At 37.6% G+C, this 23,747-nt stretch overlaps 1 protein-coding gene across 2 annotated transcripts in view; it reads left to right on the forward strand.

The window, feature by feature from the left end:
• LOC111504859 (uncharacterized) overlaps positions 1-23,747 on the forward strand; it is a 100,166-nt gene that overhangs the window by 26,595 nt on the left and 49,824 nt on the right. For both annotated transcript variants that reach the window (XM_074172941.1, XM_074172942.1), the window contains exons 2-4: positions 6,842-7,011; positions 16,747-16,927; positions 23,329-23,587. In XM_074172941.1, coding sequence (XP_074029042.1) covers positions 6,842-7,011; positions 16,747-16,927; positions 23,329-23,587 — 610 coding nt within the window. The remainder of the gene's footprint in view (positions 1-6,841; positions 7,012-16,746; positions 16,928-23,328; positions 23,588-23,747) is intronic.

The following is a 23,747-nucleotide window of genomic DNA, read 5'->3' on the forward strand; positions in this document are numbered from 1 at the left end:
TCACCACTGACTGCAATATTAAAAGACCTTTCAGATGAAAAATCACAAGACCCATATTTCAATTCAAAATAACCTCTTATAACGTCACCACGTCAGAACAAATGATGTCATCACGTCAGAACAAATGACGTAATATCTTCAAAATATACATTAAAAAATTGGCATTTATAAATAAAAAAACACCTATTTCAGGATTCTTATGAAAAGTACATTACATGTGAAGTAAATAATTGGTTTTATAATTCATGAATACATGAACTGAATAAAGATAGATGAAACCTTAGATTGACGTTCGTACGAAACCGTAAAAGGCCAAACTCTGCTATTTAATTCAATTTCTGTTAGATATAAGTTCAGCATACGTAAATCCTATACAAACAACCATCTAATTGAGTACCAAGGTGCAATTCTTAATTTCACCTCAGGCTCGTTTTCTCTGAGCATCAACCATCCTTCAGAGTCAAACACATTCCTTGCGCAATAATTATTCTCTATACCTTATATACCGAATAATATTGCCAAGGAGCGATATTTACTGAAATATATACGAGTATGAGTTTTAGAATAAGCAAATGAATTTCATGCTCTCGTGGAAAATTAGAAATTATTCTTTGAGAAATGTAGTAATTAGCAATGCTTTCATGGAAGGGAGACATGAATAATGCCGCCACTCCCCACTGTACTGGCTCGGAAGCCTTTCAACTGGGCATATTCCCTCTACCCAGCTCAGTCACTGCCAAGGAAACACCCTCTTCAAATTAAGGGGGTAGAAGACCCAACTTTATTAAACCAATATATAGATAACATTGCATTACAATTACAATAAACTCAAGTATGCTCATTCTGATAATTGATATACATTTTATCATTAAGAAATGGATCGCTCCTCTTCATATTCACAATATTTACACCAGAATGCAAACTTTATAGGTCCTCAAGTCATTTTCTTTATTGCATACCGATCAGCTCAGATTGGGAAGATGGTCGCCTCTTCGGTATGTCAGTAAGCTAACAGTAAGCTGACAGCCTGATTTTCATATGTCCCATTCGTCCCGCACCACACTCTCTGCTCATTCATTCGCGATGCGTATCGATTCAATATTTCTCTCGTTTCTATCTCTCAGTTGCATTCTACCCCTCTCTAGTTTCAGTCTTTCTTTCCATTCTCTCCACCCAACTTCATCTCAATGCATGCATCTCTCAAGCACATGATCTGCCGTTTCAGGCTCTCCAGACCCACATGCGCAAGACACCTCCGGTCCCAGGTTGAATCTAGTTAGGTAACCCGGAAAGTTACCGTGCCCTGTGATCAGTTTAACAGCCTTTCTCAACAGATTCAGTGCTTCATACCCGACTGCTCGACAAAATCTGTCACTCCATTATTCCATTCTTGCTGCCATTCTTCCGTAATTCGCTCTTTCATCGTTTTTCTCTCTTCATTCTTATCACTCATTCTTCTTACCTCCCAAGTAACACGGTCCTTACCAATACCTTTGGTGTCCTCTTCATGCGCCTTTGTTTCCGATGTTATCACTTCGGTGTCTTTTGCGCCATACTATTTCAGTCCGTGCTCCCCTCTCATTCCTCTCTTTAATCATTCTCTGGATCCTAGCTACTCTATTGTTTCTCACTCGTACTGCTTTTCACCGTTATGGCGGAATCGCTGACGATTCTCATGATTTCATTCAAACTCCATGTGCTGACCACTCTCTCTCTCTATCGCAGTCAATTCGGCTTCGTTCACACTGTTCTGTTCCGGAATTCTCTCGTTCCCTAGAACCCACTCGCTTTAATTCCTTTCATACGCCCAGCCTATGCCTATTCTTCCATCCTCCATTCTCGCTCCGGCGTCCACGTATACTTCAGTCATTCTCTCGTCCTGCATCTCCTCCAGCAACATCCCTTGCATCCAAGGGAGTACCTTGTCTATTCCTTTCATTCTATCTTCGATCTTCCTTTCTCCATGTATTCTCCATTCATGATATCTGACTTCTATATGAAGTGATCCTGAGATCACGCTGAGCACGGCGACAGCGTCGTTCTGTACGCCCCACATGAGGCAATCAGAAAAGGCCTCTGCGTCGCACTCAGTTGTCTCCTAGGGAAGGGAGACAGTGCGTAGGAATGAAAGTACGTTGTAAATTTGTCAAATGGATAGTAACTTTTGACTAACAAATACCAACATTTTTCTCAACTTTTTTCGGTCAACAATTACAAGCGTAGTACCAATGATAGTAGATTGAATAGTTACGTCAACTACATTCAATAAGACGATATTTCTCAACTACAATCGGATAGGACAACTAATGGCGGATCCAGAAAATCATTTGGAGGGGCAGTTCACAACTCAGAGAATAGGGTACATGACCCTTCCACAAAGCACTGAGTCCTTGGAGGTTTTCTACTGATGTTCAGTAGTATGCATTCATTAACAAACATCTGAAAATAACACCTTCAGAGATAATTTTTTTTCTGCTTTCTAATGTATATGTTCAACACTTCATTATATTGGAAATATCCTGGTGTACGTGCAGTAGAGTCGAACCATTCAGTCTTTCTTCAATAATTATATTGCGTAGATATGTTTTCAAACGACGCAAAGCTAAAAAAGTTTTCTCTGCTGAACTGATAGTCACTGAAAGAGTGAACAATAGCTGTTGTTTGGGAGAAAATCGGCAAACTTGTTAGCTTACGTCGGGTTCTAGGCAACTCATTTTCGGGATTTGATTTCCACATTTGTTTTCAAATTTGCAACTCACCTTCCAAGGCCAAAAAGCGTGGCAAATCTTCTTTGTATTTGATTGCACCTTGAAAAATGTCACTAATGTAGCATCATTCATATCGGATGTTAACAGCTGTTACAGCATGCCTACACATTCCACCCCCTTTTTGGGGAACCTTGCAGTCAGTTAATTTATAATGAAATCAAGTAACGGGATGTACACACACACACACTAAATGAAATCTTCTACAACTTTGTATTCCTTGGTGTTAAAATACCTTATGCAAATTGTAAGTTATTCAACAGACAAACATGTGATCTCATATGCTATTATTGTGAGAAACTTAGACTCTTTCATTTTATTCAAAATCTTGCCAGTGATAACTTTGCCACAGCATTCTATAATTTCATTCTGCGTGGTTTTTCATATGTAAGACTAGTACGTCATCACCAGCGTCAACGCTGAATTTTAGCAGTGCTCTGAAATTTCCTTCGCTGAAACACCTCCCAGTTGTCCCAATAATACCATCGTCTCTGTGCCCCCTCAAGGGTATATTTTGGGCACCACACAAAATGACCGTTTTATTAAATGGAATAAGCTTCCTACGATTCTCTTCAATTGATTTTTCTCTGCTGCATTCATGCTGGCCATTATACTATTTGCTGTACCCTTATGAGTCACACTTTTTTTGATATTCCGCATTGGAATGTTTTTTCAAAATTTCTACAGCTTTCTTATAGGTTATCATTGGCTTGACTACTAATTCTCCTAGTTCCACATCGTTAGTTCCAACTTCACAACGAACAAACATTACACAAGTCTCAAGTCATTGCATAGCGAAAAACGTGGTTATATCTCCAAATTATATCAAGTGTACTTTCAATCCTCTGGGGGGACACGTGCTCCTGTGCCATTGAGGATAAATCCACCACTGAGGACAACACTGTTCCGAACCAAAAAACTGTTCACACTTCAGCAACTTTTGATGCTTTATAAGGCTTAGATCATACCTTCTTTGGAGTATTGTTCTCATGTATTGGGCTCCGCCCTTAAGCATACCTTGAAGCTGCTCGATTTCATCCAGAAAAGAACCATCCGCCTGGTTGGCATCATCACTTGTCTGTAACATCAAAGAAAGGTTGGAGATTTGTCTCTCTTCTGAAGACTTTCAGGGGAACTGTTCAAGTGAATTGGCACATTTCATTCCACCAAGAGCGGTACATATCAGAAATACGTGACGGATTGTGGCTGATTTTGTGGTTCTACTCAATACAACTCAAACTACACTGTTCAAAAACTTTTTCATTTGAAGAACGACCCTCGAGTAGAATAAACTTCCTGAGAACTTTTTTCCAAATGGAATTAATCTCCAGCGATTCAAATCCAATATGAATCACTACTTCCGCACAGGCACCACTCTTAGAGCGCCTTAAGGATTTTTCTGTATTGCTTGTATTGTGTCCTTGAAAAATGTGAATTCTAGGACTTCACTGCATATATTGTATAAGTCAATCAGCCAAAAATATCAGGAACCAATAGTTGTTTCACAATTTTAAAATGAAATAGATGAAACTCATCTTCAGGGAAGATTAAACGCTAGTCAATTGAGTCCATTGAGCAGAAATATCAAGAACCAATAGTTGTTTCACTATTTGAGAGACGTTTTTCTCTGAGGCAGGCACCGTTTCTTGGTATTTTCAACTTTCTACAATCTGGGAAATGAATACATCTGAATCAACTGAAAATCGAAACAAGTGTTACTACAGATAAACTGAAAAGTTCACTCTATAGCATATATTCTTTTGGCTAAAGAAAATAGTACTTCAATCACTCTCTGGAGATGGATCTCACCTATAGTTATCATTGTTGAGACAACAGGTTGAAGACGGAAATGAAAACTGCGTTCTACGAAAACATGCTTGTTACGATGAAGATGTCTGTACATTTCTTTGAAGGTGGTTGACAATGTTTTGTGGTGTAATTTCATCAGTTCGGACTTCCATTCTCTAATTTAATATAAATTGATTTGAAATCCCTGAAAGAATCTGTAAAAAATTAAAAAGTGTACCCGAAAAATAACAATTTTATTATTTTATTGAACAAAAAACTGAAATTATAAAGAAATAACATACAAGCAACAACCAAAAAAAATGGAAATATTAATACAAGCTGAAAATTAAAACAATTGAAAAATTTCATCAGCAAGAAATGAAAATTAAAAATTAAAACATTCCAAACCATGTTATGTCACGACGTTTCGATTGTTAGTATCCACAATTGTCTTCGGGTGATAACTGGACTTATTCCATCTTCCCCTCCTCCCTCTCTCCGCTTCATTGGTTTTAGCGGGAGATGACCGTTTGGCGGGAGGTGGTCGTTTTCCGCTTGATTAGAGGTTCCCATATGCTACGTTTCTTCACGCTAGCTTGGCTAAATGCATTTTTGGACATATACGCGGCTTATTTGAATTTTCTCCTAAACCAGTGTTCCTCCTTGTGGATGATTTCAGCTTGAGCCCACTTGATGTTGATGAGTCCAAACATGCTCTGCTATTTCGTATTTGCTTGATTTCTCCTCGCTGTGTATGTTTCTTGTGCTCAGCAATGCGAACTTTCAATGGCCTCTTAGTTTCACCGATGTATGATTCTCCGCACTCGCAGGGTATTCGGTAAATGCAATTCTTGGAATCGCAGTCCGCGTTTGATGGCCTGGTTTTCGTGGAGCTGCTACGGATAGTATTCCCAGATCTGAAACAGGCCCTGATGTTATACTTGGACCCAATCCTTCTTATCCTTTTCAATAATCCTCTGATGTAGGGAAGTACAAGTACTGGTTGTGGCGGCTTCTCTTCCTTGTGGAGCTCTTGCTGTTTTCTAGCTAATGCTTGTTCTACCATCAATCTGAAGTAACTATTGGGTTTTTGATATAGAGATGTTTCCCATTAAGTGTCGGTCGTCTTCACCAATTGTTGTGGACTTCCTTGTGGACTTCGTTGTGGACTTCCTTCTCATCAATGCCTGTACATTGATGAAGTATCCTCCATGCCACCACGCACTTTCCAAATGATTCTTTCATTATGAGAGCAGGCTTCTACTTACGGAGAAAACAATGAGCCTTGTAGTACTAAACGTTTCGTCTACTACTTCGTCAGATATCGTTGACATCAACGCACATACATATCACCGATGTTGTCTGCCGCAGTAGCAGACGTTTGGTACTGCCAATTCTAGTCAACCACTGCCTACCAGCCTATTGTAAGATATTCATCCTAACTGATAGGATGAATATCTTACAATAGAACCTATCAACTTTTTCGTTTGTGGCTCTAACACAGTGAATTTGCCTTTATATCTTCCTTGTCTGGTGATCATGTTCTAATGGAACTAATTCGGCCTTATTTTTTACTACTCAAGCAGAATTATTCTCAAGTTGAATTGGTAAAGTTGAAGAGTTTTGCGTCATCACAGAGGTTTTTGTTTGAATGAATTGTTGGTTTTATTGCATAGTGGGTTTTTCGATTCGTTTTTTTCTCTGCATTCTCACTCTACAAATTTCAATATAGTATGAGGAATAATGTATCAATTGACTCTCTTCGAATATTTCTGATGAAAAGATGAAAAAAAAAATAAAATGCTTTTTTGACATCTCAGAAATCATTCATATCTTCAATTATTATTTATCTGAATTCTCAGAACATACAAACTCAAGTTCCAAATCTGTTAAATTAACACGAGAAAAATACGAATTAGTACCATTCAGTAAATCATTTATTTTGCGAAAACTAAAGACGGCTACAACATATATTTTCTAGTACAATGAATGACTTCCAAGACAAAAACCCTGATTGGAAATTTGAAGATGAAGTGATTGTTCCCTCTAATGAACTACTTCATAGATAAAAACATATATTGGAGTATAAATGATGATGTTTATCCATATGTGAATGTGGTTGACGAAATTTCTTGATGAATGTTTCGATCATCCCTTACCAAATATCCCTAATAGTATTCATTGAATCATAAAAAAGGATTTGAGTTCATTTAAAAGCGATTTTTTTTCCAATTTCACTATCAATAATAATGTAATAATCAAGATGCAATTCATGAATTTCATTTCAGTTTTTTCTGCTGCTTACTTGGACATGTGCTGTACTCTTCACACAAAAAGCTTCGGGATCACCTCCAGGACCGATACATGCCCCACTGGATATAATTTCATTAGAAGACATAACACCTGAAGAAAGGAAGGAAATAGCATATTTCGAACAAAAGCTAGGACGACCCAAAAGGTATATTTTTCAGAGAGATACACTCTCAAACATATATTCAATCAACGATCTTGGGTGCCTCATTGTGTCTGCTTCTGTCTCTAATACCTTTGTTATTTTTACTTTTTTGTGTATGACTCTTTTTTTTTCGCACACCAGATGACGAATTTTTATCGGCCAATTTTTGTTTCCTATGTTTTCAATATTTTGACGGTATTTACTGTCATCTTCATTGAGACCTAGAGCAATATTTTCAAAGTATGAGTCATCAGAAAGAATGAGTAATTACGTATAGTGTTGATGTGAATGATCCCTGATGATGCTTTTCAAAATGGTGACACACATGGAAGTGAAAAAACAGTATCGAAATGAAAGTTGCGATAGTGACCATATATCACAACAAACACCAACAGCTGCTGATTGTTTTCCATTGTAGCGTCTTTCAATATGCATAATTTCTTGATTTAACTCATCGCAATTCTCATCTTATACGGCACTGGAATTTTCAAAAAAGAAATTTGCATGCGAGTCCACAAAATGAATTTTGAGTGACATATTGCATCCTCAAGCTTTATAATCGGAAACAAGTTCTGGATTGATTTGTCGGTAGTTGCCAGCTTTTGTATCACCAAAGAAATCAAGACAGACTTCGATAAAAGCCGTCCAAGTTATTTTTTCTGTTTTGATCAACTTTGAATCGAAAGATTCATCCGTCATAATCTTTTCTATTTGCGGACCCACAAAAAATTAATTCTTTCAATTTCACGTCACTAATTCGAGGAAATTTCGTTTTGAGATATTGAAAGCCACCATCGTTCTTGTTCATAATTTCTACAAAGTTTTTCATGAATTCCAACTGCAGTTAAAGTGGTGGCAAAAAAATGTTGTCACTTGGTACTATTGAGACACATTTTTAGGTGTAGCTGTCAAGCTTTTTCTTTGGAATCAAGTTATCATTTTGTAATGCTTTTCTCTTGCGCAACTGTCAAATTATGTGCATTGAACATTTTGGCGGCACATATACATGTTTTTGCATGTAACTGTATCATGGATGACAGAAATGTCAGGAATATTTGTCGCATATGGTATTGCGTAAAGGAAACAAACTTCTCGACTGGTCAATAACCTCTGTTGCCAATCAGCATCACTGAAAGGGGTGGTTAAAATGTGAAATTTGTAAAATTATTCCATAAACAAAAATAACTTGCTTGAAATTATTGTTTTTGGTGGAGTAAATGCTACAAAATTTTTTATTGATGTTACCTGCTGAGAAATTATTCCAAATGTAAGGATTTTCACTCAATAAAGAGAAAGCAATAGATTTTACTTGAAGATAAAAGTTTGAACTTGAAAAATATACCAAACTTACGAACTCCGAGGTGTTGAAATCTCAAGAATGTTTCCCAGCATGATTTTACAAATTTTCCAGATTAGTTTATTAAATTCTGCACATGCTCTCTAGTGAATTCCGCACTAGTTCGGACTTCCATTGTCTAATATGATATAAAATGATTTGAAATCCCAGAAAGCATAAATGAAATTGAAATGAATTGCTGTAAGAAACAATTATATCAAGCAAAAAAACCTGAAATGAAATTACAATAAAATGAAATACAAGCAACAATTGAAAATTGAACAATAAAAAAAGAAATAAAAATTGAAAGATTTCAAGCCAAGTTACTTTACGACGTTTCTATTGTTAGTATCCACATTCGTCTTCGGGTGATGAATGGACTCATTCCTCAGAGAAATGAACTATTTATATATCTATTTATGTACCTATCCGTCTCTCCGCTTCAACGGTTCAGCGGAATCCGACCGTTTGGCGAAAGTTGATGATCTCAGCTTGGGACATCTGATGTTATGTTGGTGAATCCGAACATGCTCTGCTATTCCCGATTTCTGGTTTCTCCTCGCTTTATGTGTTTCTTGTGCTCGGCAATGCAGCAGGAAATGTTATTTCATCATCATATGAAAATTAATGAAAACTACACGTCGTCCTGGTTTTGTTCAGGTTGGAGCCCAGCTCCCTTACCCTTTTGGCTGATTTTTGTCGAAGAAGGACAAATGAGTTCATGACTGAGGGGATGACGGCTTGAAGTCCTCAGACATCAGTGCCGCCCTACCTGGCTGGGGTAGGATGGATGAAAAATCTATTCGTCCGTTAATGGGGGACATGAGGGACTCATTCGACAGAGTGTCGGGGCCTTCTGTATCGGGAGGGGTCGTCTACAACATAGTCTATAGCTTCCCTAACTAACGGATTTTCGTGAGTTTCCGCACCTTCAAAAACCTGCCGATTCCTCGACTGAATGGACTGCCGAATGGAAGGCAGCTGCAAATCTCTGCGGATGGCTTCGTTCCGCACGAACCAAGGAGCATTCACAATCATCAGCTTATTTTGCAATACCTCCAGAATGGAGATATTATGTTTCGCCGCTTGTCCCCAGACGCCTGAAGCATACATGATGATAGGCTTGAACATCGTGTTGTAGATTGTAATATTGTTTTTCAAACTCATTTCTGATTTTCTGTTGATCAGAGAGTACAGAGGGTAATCCGACCCTCGATCTTTGATTTGACATACATAATGGGCGAATTTCAAGTGAGCCTACGGTCTATTAGAAAACCGAGGTACTTTACCCGCGCTTGCCAGTCAATCTCCCTTCCAGAGATTTTTACTTCCCATGGTTATCGCCTGAGACTTATCCGGGTTCACTCGGATGTTCCAATAGAGGTACCAGCGCTCGAGGTCGTCCAATGCACGTTGCATGTAGACGACGCCGAGCTCTCGATCCATGGAAGACAAGAGAGGAGACGTGTCATCGGCGTTTAGGAATATCTTCACACACTCGGACCTTGGGAGATAACTGGTGTAAAGAGAATACAGCGTCGGAGAGAGCACAGCCCCCTGTGGCACTCCAGCGAGGATCTGTCTGTTGTCAGACAGAGAGCTCTCTACTCTAACCTGAAATGTTCCGTCTTTCAGAAAAGACCCAATCCACCGGATCAGGCCCCGAGGCAGGTTGAACGCGTCTAATTTGTCCAGAAGGCCTTCGTGCTATCTCGAAGGCCTTCGAGATGTCTAACAGTACAATGTGTACTTTTTCATTTGTATTTAGCTCATGTATAGTGTTTTCGACCAGCCTTAGAGCCTGTAACTCAGTGGAGTGTTCTCTCCTGAAGCCAAATTGTTCATCAGAAAGAACAATTTGGTCCTCAACTTCTTCGTTGAGCCTTTGAAGAACCACTCTTTCAGCCAGCTTAGCCGCCGACAAGAGTAGACTGATCGGCTGATCTGACCCTGTTTTGGGATCATGACGACGAACGCATGATTCTACCTTCTGTGGAAGTATCTGAGGGCCAACGAGCTATTTATAATCTGACTGTTTTTAAAATCTGTTTTTCCATTAATCAGCTGTCGCCCCCATACGAACGATAACTCTCTGAAGTTGAGAAACTTGTGCGAGCTGATGACTAACGAGGTCTTACCTTTTAACATGTAATTCCTAATGAACAGTAAGTTCTCGACTCAGGTTTCCGGGAGCTTCTTCAATAACTTATTGGTTATTGAGTCGACCCCCGGTCTTTTCTTGGCCCTTGCGGCCCTAATGTATCCCTTCAGCTCTTTCACAGAAGCTGGACGGATGTCATCATTGTCATCTTCCCTGAGGATTCGGTGTTCCAACAGCATATCGCGGTCGATATCGTCATCGTCGTCAACGTTAAGCTGAAACTGACGTTCCATTGTGTCAGCAAAGGCTAACGCTTTGTCGACGGGGAAGTAGCACACTCCGCGCTCTCTGTGGATGGGTGAGAGAGCAGTCTTCTTCCCATTGAACCTGCGGGTGACTCGTCAAAGCTCGTCATCCCCTGGTTCAAAGGATTCCAGAAGTTCTTCCACCTTTCATTTCGATGATCAATGATGGCCTCCTCGACTTGGTTGGCCATCCTGTTTGCCGCAATTTTGTCCCCTGGGAAGAGGGTTCGTTGATAGAGCCTTCTCAAGCGATTTCTCTCTCGTATCAAGTCTTTGATACGAGGGAGAAACTCATTATAGCTCTTTAACGGACACTCTTCCCTGGAGGTGGCCGCTCAAAAGGCATCATTTACAGAAAGCTCGAAACGTTCAACTGCCGCGTCGAGTTCGTCGGGAGAGAGGAGTACCTCAGGAGGGGCACGCATCTCTCCGAGCTGGGCTGTGAAGATATCCCAATTAGTCTTAGATCTCATGCGATAATCAGGGGAAGGAAGATCATCGCCCAATACCAGGATTACTGGATTATGATCGGAATCCAGTTCCGACAGAACGTAAATTTCGCTAGTCAGAGAGACGTTTCTGAGAAGCGCGATGTCTAGTACATCAGGCCTAGTCTGCCCGCGATAGACCAAAGCTCATCTGGTTCCAGCACGAGATATTCTTGTCTGTGAACATGCACATGGAGTGCTTGGTCGTTTCGATTTGTGGTTCTGCTCCATGGTGTGTGCTTGGCATTGAAGTCGCCAGCAGCAATTGTCGGAATGTTGCTTCCCATCAGCAGTTCATTCAGAGATTCTGGGAGTAAATGATTATTCGGGGGGTTGTAAACTGAGATTATTCTTTGACAACCCCTGCTCAGTTGAATTTTGACTCCTACGGCCTCAGTTCCGTGAAATCGGACACTGTCAATACCGTACTAGATGCACTGAAGGGATCGTTTGACAAAAATGCCAACTCCCTCTGCAGCACGTCCACCACTTTCTCTGTGATAGAGTCTGTGATTTGAAATGACAATAGATTCGTCCCTCAGATGGGTCTCCTGAACCAGAGCAACATCGATGTTGTAGTCGGTGATAAAATTTTCGAAGTCTAATTTTTTGGAAAAAATGCCATTGGCATTCCAAAAAATTATCTTCAGAGGCAATATTGGCAATATTGGTTGTCTAGACATTGGCAGTTCCGGTGATCACGGCGGTATTCACCGTGAATATTTTCTGTAGCACGGAGAATTTGACGAACAGCTTTTTCATCTGGTCCAGTGCGGCACAGATGTCTAAAACCTCCTGAGTCTGAGGTGAGGTTTCAGGTCGAGGAAAGGTGGGCTTTGCTGTACTGCTTGCACCCTTGGATGCAGCTCTAGCAAAACTGATCCCCTCCTGAACGCGTTCAGACTCCGCAGGTCTCCCTAAAGGGGCTGTTTTTTTTGGGTCTTGGCTGCCCTTTGCGTTGTGCGTTGCGTTGTAATTTGCTGTATGGACCCCTTTGCAGTTATTGCACTTCGGGAGGTCAGTCCTGGCCTTTTGCAGGCATTTGTTAGGTACCTGCCAGCGCAGTTGACACAGATGGGCACTGCCAGGCAGTTGCGCTGACAGTGGCCGAAACGCTGACAACGGTGGCACTGACCCACCGAAGTTTTTGGGTGTTGGAGTACGACCTGAACCTTTACACTCGAAAGGTCTTTGACCTCAAATATGTGCTTCTGGTCCCTGCTTACCAAAACAAGGATCAGAGGCATCGGTTTGCCAGCGCGCTTCATACGCGTGACGCTGGTGGGGTCAAAGCCTTGGCTTCGAGCTCCTCACGTATATCGTCGACTACCAAGTGCTCTGGCACTTCCCTTAATACGGCACGAATTTGCCGTTCTTCAGGGAGCGAATAGGTATGGTGAGGGATTTTCTCCTTCACCAGGAGTCTTGCCAGTCGACGATAGTCGTCAGAAGACTCCGGTTGAACCTTATTTCCGTCATGTAAATTGACGGCTTTTGAGAACTTAATGTTCTTTTGAGCCGTCAATTTCATCAGTGACACCCATTTGTCCTTCCGGCGGACGACAATGGATGGAATTCTAGCGTTTGAGGCCGTTGGATGCATGTTTTGCGGTGGAGCGGTAGGGGGTGGGCTCCTCGTCATGAACTGATTTGATAGTGCCTACAGATTTGTCAGATGCACTATCATTTGATGTCTTCACGTTGACGTCCATTTCAACATCTTTTATGTTTCCACTAGATGTGGCCACCTCGTTGGCCTGATTTTGGGCGACTGGTAGAGAAGAGGCTTCAGACTCGGAATAAAATTTCCGAGCCTCGTTCTTGACATTGTCAAGAAGGCTTTTTTCTTGAACTCTTTTGGTTTAGTTTTATTGGCTGGCTTTTCGTTATTTCCACGAACCCATTCGTCGATACGAGGCTTGGAGACGTCGGGCAATGGAGGGAAACCGTCATTAAATCTCCTCTTCTTGGATGCAGAGGTGGTGAAGGAAATTACGCTGTTGTCGTCGCTAAATTCATGTTCAGAGAAACAGTCACAGACAGGTTGAGTATTAACCACTCCCTGATTACTAGCTGTCAGCGAGTGACAGTTATCCCCAAGGTTTGGCAATGCTTTGCCAAGCAAGTCCGACTGAGTCAGGCTCAGGGCAGAAATCAATTGGCTTATAAAGCCAATAATTTCACCCTTTTCCTCCCCAGCCAGGCTGCATAGCAGTTCCTCGATACTGCCGTGACACGAAAACTGACTTTTAGATACCAGAACAATCTTTGAACACAATGAATGTAACGGAAATGAAATATCCAAACGTACTCACCGAAAACCATTGTAGCTTGCTCACCACAACACTAACGCACTAATTATCACAAGCCAGAAAAACTGGAGTTGCTGGTCATCAACCAGGTGACTTGGCAAAATACACACCGATACGCTCGGATACGTCTGCACTGTTCCGCTGTCAAAAACGGAATGTTCCACTCAAAAAATTAATGAAACAGTGAAAAGAATTAATAAACTGGACAGAAAGAAAATCATTTAGAGTAGCTACCGGGAGTGGGGTAACACCTTCTTTTCCGATTGGAAAACTCCAAGAAAGTTGAAAGTTGAATATGATGAGGACTGATATTTGAATCATTTTCGATTTTTCTGGTACTCATATAGGGCGCCCCTCATGAACTTTTTCAGGTAAAAGATTCATTCCGCATAATTTTCTGTAAATTCCTGAAATTTCTTTTCTGTTTGGTATAATAGTCTAGCTTCAAATTCATTACCGACAACAAGCCCAAAAAGTAATGCATATCAGCAAACTCAGCATTTGTGAACTTCACCGTGATAGATGTTCAGAAAGTATTACGTTTATGAAATTTCAGTTGAGTGAGAATCCGTGTACTCGAATAAAAACCTCTCAAAATTGTTTGGCATCAATTATTGTGCCACTGCCATTGTTTCCTTGACAACAATGCTTATAGCTTCCTTTATCAGATATCATGAGCATATTGCGCATCAAATGATTTTTATTTGTTTCATATGAAATCGCCGAAAAGATTTTGGCAGAACATCTTCACGAAAAAAAGTCGATCAAAAGTAATATTTATGTTTGAAAAGTCTGATGTTAACTAATAACTCGACCGTGCATGAAAATATTTTTTTAATTTCACTCGAAAATCGTATGAAGGAGGAAAAAAGTCAGGGTGTCAAATTCAATCTGAAATGAATGAGAATTATGAGAATAACTTTCATTTGAAAAAAAATCAGTGGCGTACATAATATTTTTTTCAAAATTTTCCAGTCTACATGTCATTTCATATAAAATTGTCTAGTCTACATTTCATAAACATATCAGAAAATGTACTGAAAGTTATGATGAAAAAACATTTTCAATTTGATTTTGACACACTGTAGCTCGAAAGCTAAGAGGGACAAGGGTTCATTCAAACTTTTTTCTTGAAATCACCTGAGTATCCACACTCATAAGGATCAACATCGTATCCTGAAACATCTAAATATTTAAAATTTTTCAATATACCGTATTTGTTACAAATCAACTCAATTCGGATTCGGAAAAAATGGGACATGCAAAAGTTCTTTCAGGTAAAAAATCCTGCCAAATACGTTTCATCCATTTTTTCATAGATTTTGAGGTATACTAGCTCATTGGCATATTCTGTGAATAGGTACTTTTGTTCATGAGGAAAAACCCTGTCAATTTTTCAGGCACATCTGACAGAGAGCATCAAAATTTCAAATACTATTACCCACCATAATAATTTGATTTCACTTCCGCACTATCGCTCACGTTCATGAGTCAGATTGGAAATCCTGCCAATCTTAAAAGATGCGGCCATCCACTTAAGACTAACAACATAACACAACAACAACAACAGCCACTGTTAGTGGCTGCCTTAAGTGCTACATTTGTGAGGGTCATATGTTTTGGTTGAGATGATTTCACGCTCACTTTCGGACTCCACTTCAACTACGATATCCACGTGACTGTGAGGACGGTTGTTAACAGCACAACCGTCCTCTGTCGCGATCGTAGAACAAATTCCTGAAGTTAGCCAGTGAAAATTTTAGTTTTTCAAAAAAAGTAACCAACAGAGTAAATGTAAAGACATCTACGTATATTTGCGTGAGAACTGTCAAGAGTTTTTTAACCTACAATACTTGCTTGTATCAGTTAGGATGAAATATATATATATGAATGTAAATAAATGAATATGTTTCCAAATAATATATCGTGGTGACTGATATTCATTAACAATTTATCGATTTGAAGATAATTTACTGTGATTATTAGTGATAAAAGTGGTTTTCACATATTACTTTGAGTACGTTTATAAAATTTGAGGTTAGTTGATGTTAGGTATGTATTATTTATTTACATCATAAACTGAAATGAATTATCATTTAGTATGTTATAAGTGTCCTTAAATTTACCGCTACGTGTTGAAATATCCCTACATTTTGAAACAAACGAGTTCCTGTAAGAGAACAACCATCATTGATACGTTATTTGTGAAAATCATGAAACACATTCTAAACAGAAACTAGCGATAGAAAGTACCGATGGCAATGTCTTTATACTTGTGAGCACAAAAAGATGCACCATGAACTATTAGACAACTTTCTGAATTAACTATGTCAGATATAGAGAGATTATAGGGATTTGTCACAGAAGTTCACAGAAGTCAGTAGTTAATACCGAGAGTTACCCGTACAGTTACTAAGGGTGTCTTGTATATGACTTGTGCGAAAACTATTCAAACCGTCAGCTGATCCAATGCGGAAAGCTTCTACTGTTTCAAGTATATATTGCAGGAAAAAGCTTCGATAAAATATCAGTGTCATAATCAGCGGGAGCTTGAAATTTTCAATTTCAATCAGAGATGAAATATAGTTTTTTCAGACTTCATTCGAAATAATTTGTTTGGCATATCCTTTGAATCGCTAAAGGAACAGCAGATATTTTGGTATTCATCGTTTTACGTTTCCCTCAATCAGTTTTGTTGAATTTACTTTCTTCTTCTCTTTCGTGAATTATATTAGAAGAACCCTGAATGCGAAAGAATGTGGATTTTTGCAACTGAAAACAGAGTTATGCTTTGAATATTCATCGATTACTTCAGATAAGCCAAATGATACACAAATTCTAGCTGATTTGGGAATTCTCCGCATAAAATTGGTAGTGATTTTCGTAGCAGCTCGTCTTAATCCTGTGACTTCGAAATCCTGTTTTTCTGAATTTGATATTGACATTTCGAGACATTTCATTTTATGTTTTGAGGCCAGTTTCGGGTCTGAATGATTTATGTTTTTTGACAACCATTGTTCATATGATATTGTTCCAGCTATCATTAAGAGCAGAACACATTCAAATTAGCGAAAACAGGACTATGTCATGGATATAACTGAATTAATCACATTTAATTGTTTTTAGACTTATTAAACATTTCATGATCAATCCTATATATGTCAGTTCCTTGAGATTTTTTCTGAATTCCTTCTAGATCAGGGTCAGGTTCTGGAGATATTCTCAATGCATTGAAAAATGCAATTGGACAAGGCATCAAACGAAAAGTCGGCCAGATCGCTAAAGCCTCCGCGTCAGCTTCAGGTCATTTCAGCAGTAGTAGTAGCAGTAGTGGTGGTGGAGGACACAGCTATCTTCCCCCAGAACACGCACATGAGGTGAGTGACATAATCGAATTCATCTACGAATTGATAAGTAACTGAATCAGGTACACAATTTTGAACTCATCTCTTCATTTCTCGAAAATTTTATTTCAAAAACTCCTTGCGTGTTAGAAAACTCAAGGTCATTTTCATGACTTTAATTTTCACATTAAAAAAAAATTAAGAAACTAACAGCCGGGACTGCAGATTCGTTTCGATTTTACGTAGGACTACTTTCGTTCATTTCAATAAAGTTTCAAAACAGAAGTTTTAATCACATGAAGTTGTGAATTTTTGAGAGTGCGAATTACATTTTCACAGATAGAAATTGGAAACTTCAAGGACAATTTTCAACAAGGCTTAATACCACCAAGGTATAATAAAAACTGAGAATGGTAGATAATTGAAAACTAAAGTTTTTCCTTTTCATTGATCGATTATTCTTATTTGCAATATACATTTGAGGAAATGAATATATCCTTGTGGGTATTGCTAATCGTATGAACGCTTTTTCAATAATTCACTTGGCTTGCTTTCGCCAAAATATTTGTACTTAACAACAACAAGAATCTATACTTTTATGTTCTGGTTTGGAGTCTCTGATTTCTGGTATATTGATGATGAGATTATTTTTATTATTTTTCCATACGTTTCAGGGTGCTGATTGGAAGGTTTTCACTATTCACATGTGTCAAAACATAAAAAGCACTTTCGATGGAAAATTATTTTTTGTTATCAACAGCCGAGGTGAATGTATCGGCAAAAATGTACCAAAAAGGTGGTTCAGAAATCGAAGAATGTAGAGTTCTTCAAAAGTGTTGGCTAGATATTTCTGAAGTTATGGGATAACAACACAAACATTGAAAAGAGAAACATTGATGTATACTTTTTATATCAATTTCAGCTAAAAAAGTCAGTACATACCACAATGAATTTTGTTTCAACTACTTGAGGTTCGTGAGTAGTATTATATAATTGAATCTGAAAATTTTTCATACCAGCTTAAAAAAATTGTTGGTGATCTATTCACATAAACACAAAGATGCAATCGGGAAAGCTGTGGTTTGACTAATTCGAAATTATACTTTGAATTTAGGTGTATAACCTTCCACAATTCAGCTCTTCAAATGTTTTGACGAAAAATAATCAATTTTCGTTTGCAAAACCAAAAAAAATCATTCGTGATCAATGCTTTACATGCAAACAGCCATATTTCCAGCTATATTTCATACACGTTTTGAGCTATTTCTCTGATACACATTAAAAGAATGAAATGTTAAGATGTTACATTCGATGAAATCTACGTGAATATACAAATATTTTCTGAGAATTCAGTGTTGGTTTAAGTTCATATTTCTATTCTCAACCTGCCGTCTTCGATATAGCAACCAGGTATAATCTTTTTCCACAAAATTGTTCGAAACCTACTTGCTGAATTTCTTCATTTTTTCTCAAGGTTCCTCAGTTACAATATTTATTTCACTGCATTTCATTGCGTGATCACCAGTTGATTTTCAATAGATTGATGGATGTAGCCTTCACTACGTGGTAGGCAATCATCATCAGAAATTATAATTAAAACTTCCAATGATTAATACCACTTCAATTTGTAAATAACGTTACTTCAGTTTCGTCCTACGAAGACATTTTTAGAATATGTATCGCTACCCTCAATCCTTCCCTCTGTGATATCTTCATATATGGTATCTTCATATATATATATATATATATATATATATATATATATATATATATATATATATATATATATGTGTGTGTGTGTGTGTTTATGATGTTCATTATATCTTACATCAAGTGGTCTGGAGTTTTCACCTATATAATATTTATCATAGGAACTGTGAATACATTTTTTTACCGTATTTCCAGATTTAGTTTGTATTAAAATAGATCTCAATGTTTCGATAGTTCAAAACATTGTTCCTACACTATATCTGTAACTGATTCGCCTCAGTGTTTTAGAGGAACCGGTAACATAAGGTATGACATTATTTGTGAGGTGCTTGTGTTGTTGCTCGGTTTGTGACGACTATGGAATCTGTATGATTATGTTGGTTCGCGTTTTTTCCAAAATCGTTTTGATAATAGTTATTTCCTCTCAAAAAGTACGTACTAAATCACAAACTGTCTTATCCCTTGTGATGCACTGTTTGGAACCTTTGGTGTGGTACTGAATATTACTGGAGTTTTTCCCCAACACCAAACCGTTTATGTCTCGACAGAAAATTTGGCAGTTCTCTGTACCGAAAATTCACGTAAAATTATGATTAGAAGAGATATCAATCATCGAAACCAAATTTCATTGAAGATTTTATTATTACTATGGTAGTTGCCTTACTGAAAAAATAATCCGTTTGATCAAACTCGCTTTAACGGTATGAAAAATACTCCATTATGTTGTCTGAGAGCTAGTTGACGTTTCGTTTACGACTCTGGTAAGCGTTATCAATGACGATGAGGTACCAGACAGAGTGCTCGAGCTGTACTCACAGACACAAATTCAAGGTTTGTTTACATCAACCTTGGGATCTATCCGATGGTTTTCGTCAGCCTGATTACTGAAGTCAGGTTGTGTTTTTCCATAAATATGCTGATACGATCCGTATCATTCTTCACATAGGATCTAACCTGGTAGTTTGGGATCAGGGGACATGATAGTGAGCTTCGACATGATCTTTTTGTACACGACAGTTTCGATTGAATAAATAGATATCTGATTTGTGAAATATTCGCGGCAGGAAAGTCCTGCGGAAGAGAACTTTTTCTTCATTATTGACTGCGTAACTTTCGTGGTATTGTAATACGGTGAAAACCGACTCAACGAGTTTGTCTGATTTCTGAACTTCCTGATTCCAAAAATAAAATTCACAATGGAACAGGAATTCCAAAGAAAACTCGCCGTAAAATTAACACTCAGAATCGATTTCAACTGAGGCAAAGAGGAAATCAACATCAATGGAATCTGGCTAGCTGCACTGAATTATACTCGAAAAAGGTGTTGATACAATTCAACCAATTAAAACGGAGCCACGCCTACCACCAATAGAATAAACCCAGAGGCTCAAAACCTTATATGGGGTATTTGCTGTGAGGACAATCCTAGCACTTCGTATTTTGTCTCATCACCTTTGATAAAATATACCACAGTCGTAGACGAAATGTTAGAGAAATACCCTGCAGATCACGGGCCATATACCAGGAGAATATTTTTCAGAGTTACACACGGTATTGAGAGTTCACACTTCTCAGTGCCTTGTGTTATTGGAGAAACCCATTCAATATTTATTATATTCGATTATCATAAGCTGAAATGAACTTTCACATAGCAACTCTTTCATAATCAAATTAGAAATGGAAATTAACATAAAATTTTCTAGATTTGCGAAACTTTTTGTGACATACGAGTATTTCACTACTAAGAGGATGAATCATAGCAAACAATATAATCTGATGTCTACTGATCTGATGTATATTGAATATATTCATTAGAACATCAATTTTCAAAATTATTTCTTGTTTGAATGAGGTTGACAATGATTGTTGGTGAACATAGTGGGTTCGGAAGGAAATACTGAAAAATGAGAGGTTCAAAATATTAGTACAAGTTAGTTAAACATAAAATAATATCAAGAATTGAAAACAATTGATAAAAAATCAGTATGCAATTCGAAAATATAAGAGGACTTGATTCGTTTTTGCTGAAAACAGCTTTATGTCGACTGCTTTATCTTTATGAAAAAGTTTTTTTCAGTTACAGGAAGTTCGGTTCACACGGACGAAAATCCTATGAACATTGAAGTACACAAAAACTTTTTTTTTCTTTAGTTTCTCCTCAAAACATTCGTTATGAAATCAAAGCAGATATGGAAAACGAGCTTCCGGGCTTTCTACTTCTCCACCTTCATTAAAAATATGAAAGGAAGGAAGAAAGCAAGTTCAGAAGATATATATAGATCATCCATGAAATGTACTTTCAGATACAAACTGTGAGGATAAAAGTCCATTCGGAAACATCTACTTCCATATGAATACTGGATAAGACGAAAGAAAGATTACTTTCGAATCATCTACATCATTCTGTTTGTACCCCAAACATTCGTTATAATAGGGGAGCCCAAGCGGGGATTTCGGGATTTACTAAAGCGCGGCAGATCAATATACAGAGGGATACCTTGTACCCGGTTGAGTACCTCCACCAAATATGAGCCCCATATATAAGGCCGCCTGTGAGGGATAAAGGATCAGATTAGTAAAAAAAAATGATCATCAGAAATTCTCGAGCGCGTCAGATTAAGGTGTGGTGAGTTAGTTACCTGCTAAAAAGTATATATTCCTGTAATCTGACAATTTGAGAGTGATGTAAAGAAAGGGGAGGGCAACAAAGTTGTATAAAAATAACGTCATTTCGACATTCTCGAGCTTAGCTAGTTTTTTTCATTTTGAAGAAAATAATTCAAAGATAACTGAAAATATATATTCTGACGATTTCCGCAAGCCGAAATAACAAAAATTCGTCGATAAAGTTTAATGCGTACAGCTGTGTGATACCTATATTTCCCTCTCCGAGTTTCTATTCCTCTATTCTCTATTCACTTTTTCTCTATCTATTACTCTCTCACTCCGTCTCCACTCTGAATTCTGATCACAGAGACTCGTTCGTGATGAAAATGATGATTCATTATTCAATTGATTGATGGATGTAGCCGTTACTACGTGGTAGGAAATCATAATGAAGAAAAGAGAAATGAAACTTTCTATGTTTTTACCACTTTTATTTGTAACTAACGTTACTGCAGTTCTGTCCTATTAGGTCATTTTCAAACTTATACAATATATAAGGACATTTCCGAACTTATACAATATATAAGTTTGAAAATATCCTTAAAGAACGAAACTCCAGTAACGTCAGTTATAAATAAAAGTGGTAAAAAACATAGAAAATTGTATTTCTCTTTTCTTCATTAATCAATCAATTGATTATAAAAAATTAAATTTTTTTGAGCATTTTATTGAAATTATTTGCTTATAAATACAAGCATTCTACTTAAAAAACATACACTTATTCATTTGCACGCTATTTCCTGAGCTTTTCAATTAATTAAGTTCAATGAATTGAAGAAAAATAAAAAAAATGTTTTTGTCATATTAAGGGAATTTCTCTAGATAATCGTCAGATTATGAGACAGCACGTCTGAAACATAAAGATGAAACATATATATATTAATCTGACGCGCTTGAGTATTTCAAAATGTCGAATTTTTTTCGCACATTATAATAATGGCCGCGAGTTTGCGTCAGATCGAAATCGTCAGATTATTGAAAGAGAGCTTTTTTTTTGTTGCACTTTACACCTCCTTAGAAAATCTGAGGCGCTCGATTGATTTTTTTTTCTTTTCACTTCCAACCCTTACGTACAATCATCCACATCATGCGAACGATCAGATTAACATATCAACATAATTAAAAATACATAGGACATTGATGCTATCAATATCTGACGCGCTCGAGTATGTCCATGTATGTATTTTTTTTAAATATTTAAAAATCTATAGCCGCTTCCCCCAGCGATGAAAAGGTATATATTATTTAATATTTTTTTCTTCTTATCATCTAAGTTTTGCAACCTAATATGTCTCAATGACTCTCGAGTAAATCCCCATTTTGCATCGTGGGCTCCCCTGCTATTATGGAACTAAAACGAAAGCCTTCAATAGGAGTGTTACACAATATAATATAGATATAATAAGATTCAAACAGATTTAAACAGAATGAGTTATGATATAAAAATCCACTTGCTTGTAACACTATGGCCTTCGATAGGGAGATAGAAAGCCAAAAATATTTTTTAAAGAAACTAATCTCGTCCTTGAAATATACCGTGATATAAAGTGTAAGTGAAATTTAATACCAATGCTTATCCATTCATAATGTTGGAGTTCTCCTTCGAATGGCATCTATTTAATTTTCATAACAAATGTTTGAAAAAATTATTCAATGAAAACAGGGTTTATCGTTAATTGAATGTTCATATGAAAGCACATGATCTTAACATCTTCGTTGAGAGTTTGTTTCAATCTTATTGTTTTTCCCCGAAAGTTTTCCACATTATTTCGAAAAGGAGACATCAAAGGGCAGAAAGTTCTTCAAATTTGTGAATGATGATTTGTGAAAAACACAAATAATTATGAAAATGAAATTGAATTATTGAATCTGTTGAACTATATGGAAAATGTCAGTTATATGAAGATGATGATAATCAAGGAAGGTAAACATTTAAATTGAAATGGTGAAATCGAACTACTTCACAAATTTTCGATTGTTTGTATATCCAGAATCGGGTGATAACACGTGAAATGGATTTATTCAGTTTCATTTTCAACTTAATACCGCTTTTTCAGAGCTACGATGATCACAAATCGGTTGACTTTTGGACCTTGAAAAAATCAATTCTCAACACGTTGCTGCAGGCAGTGAAAGCCATCAAAGGCGGTGTGATCGCCGTTAAAGGCCAACTCATCAAAGGAAGTGGAAAATTATTATCTGCAAAGGGAAAACTGATAAGCTACAAAGGGGACGCAATTACCAAACTGGGGAAAAATATAGCGACCTCTGCCATATTGGTCCCATATAATGGCCACCATTCAGCAGGACACGAAGGTAATTTTTTACCTATCAGTTTAAATTATGATTCATAATTTAGTTTTAGTAGAAAACGTAGTACACTAGGTGACTGGAGGAAATACGTCAACAGATATTGAAAATAATGTAACAATCCGGTTGCAATCCATTCAAAAATATTTTATTTCATTTTTATTTT

Source organism: Leptinotarsa decemlineata, unplaced genomic scaffold (assembly GCF_025532065.1).
Source record: "Leptinotarsa decemlineata unplaced genomic scaffold, Ldec_3_MD MMD2_tig00000199_RagTag_RagTag, whole genome shotgun sequence".
In the NCBI taxonomy this organism is placed as follows: domain Eukaryota; kingdom Metazoa; phylum Arthropoda; class Insecta; order Coleoptera; family Chrysomelidae; genus Leptinotarsa; species Leptinotarsa decemlineata.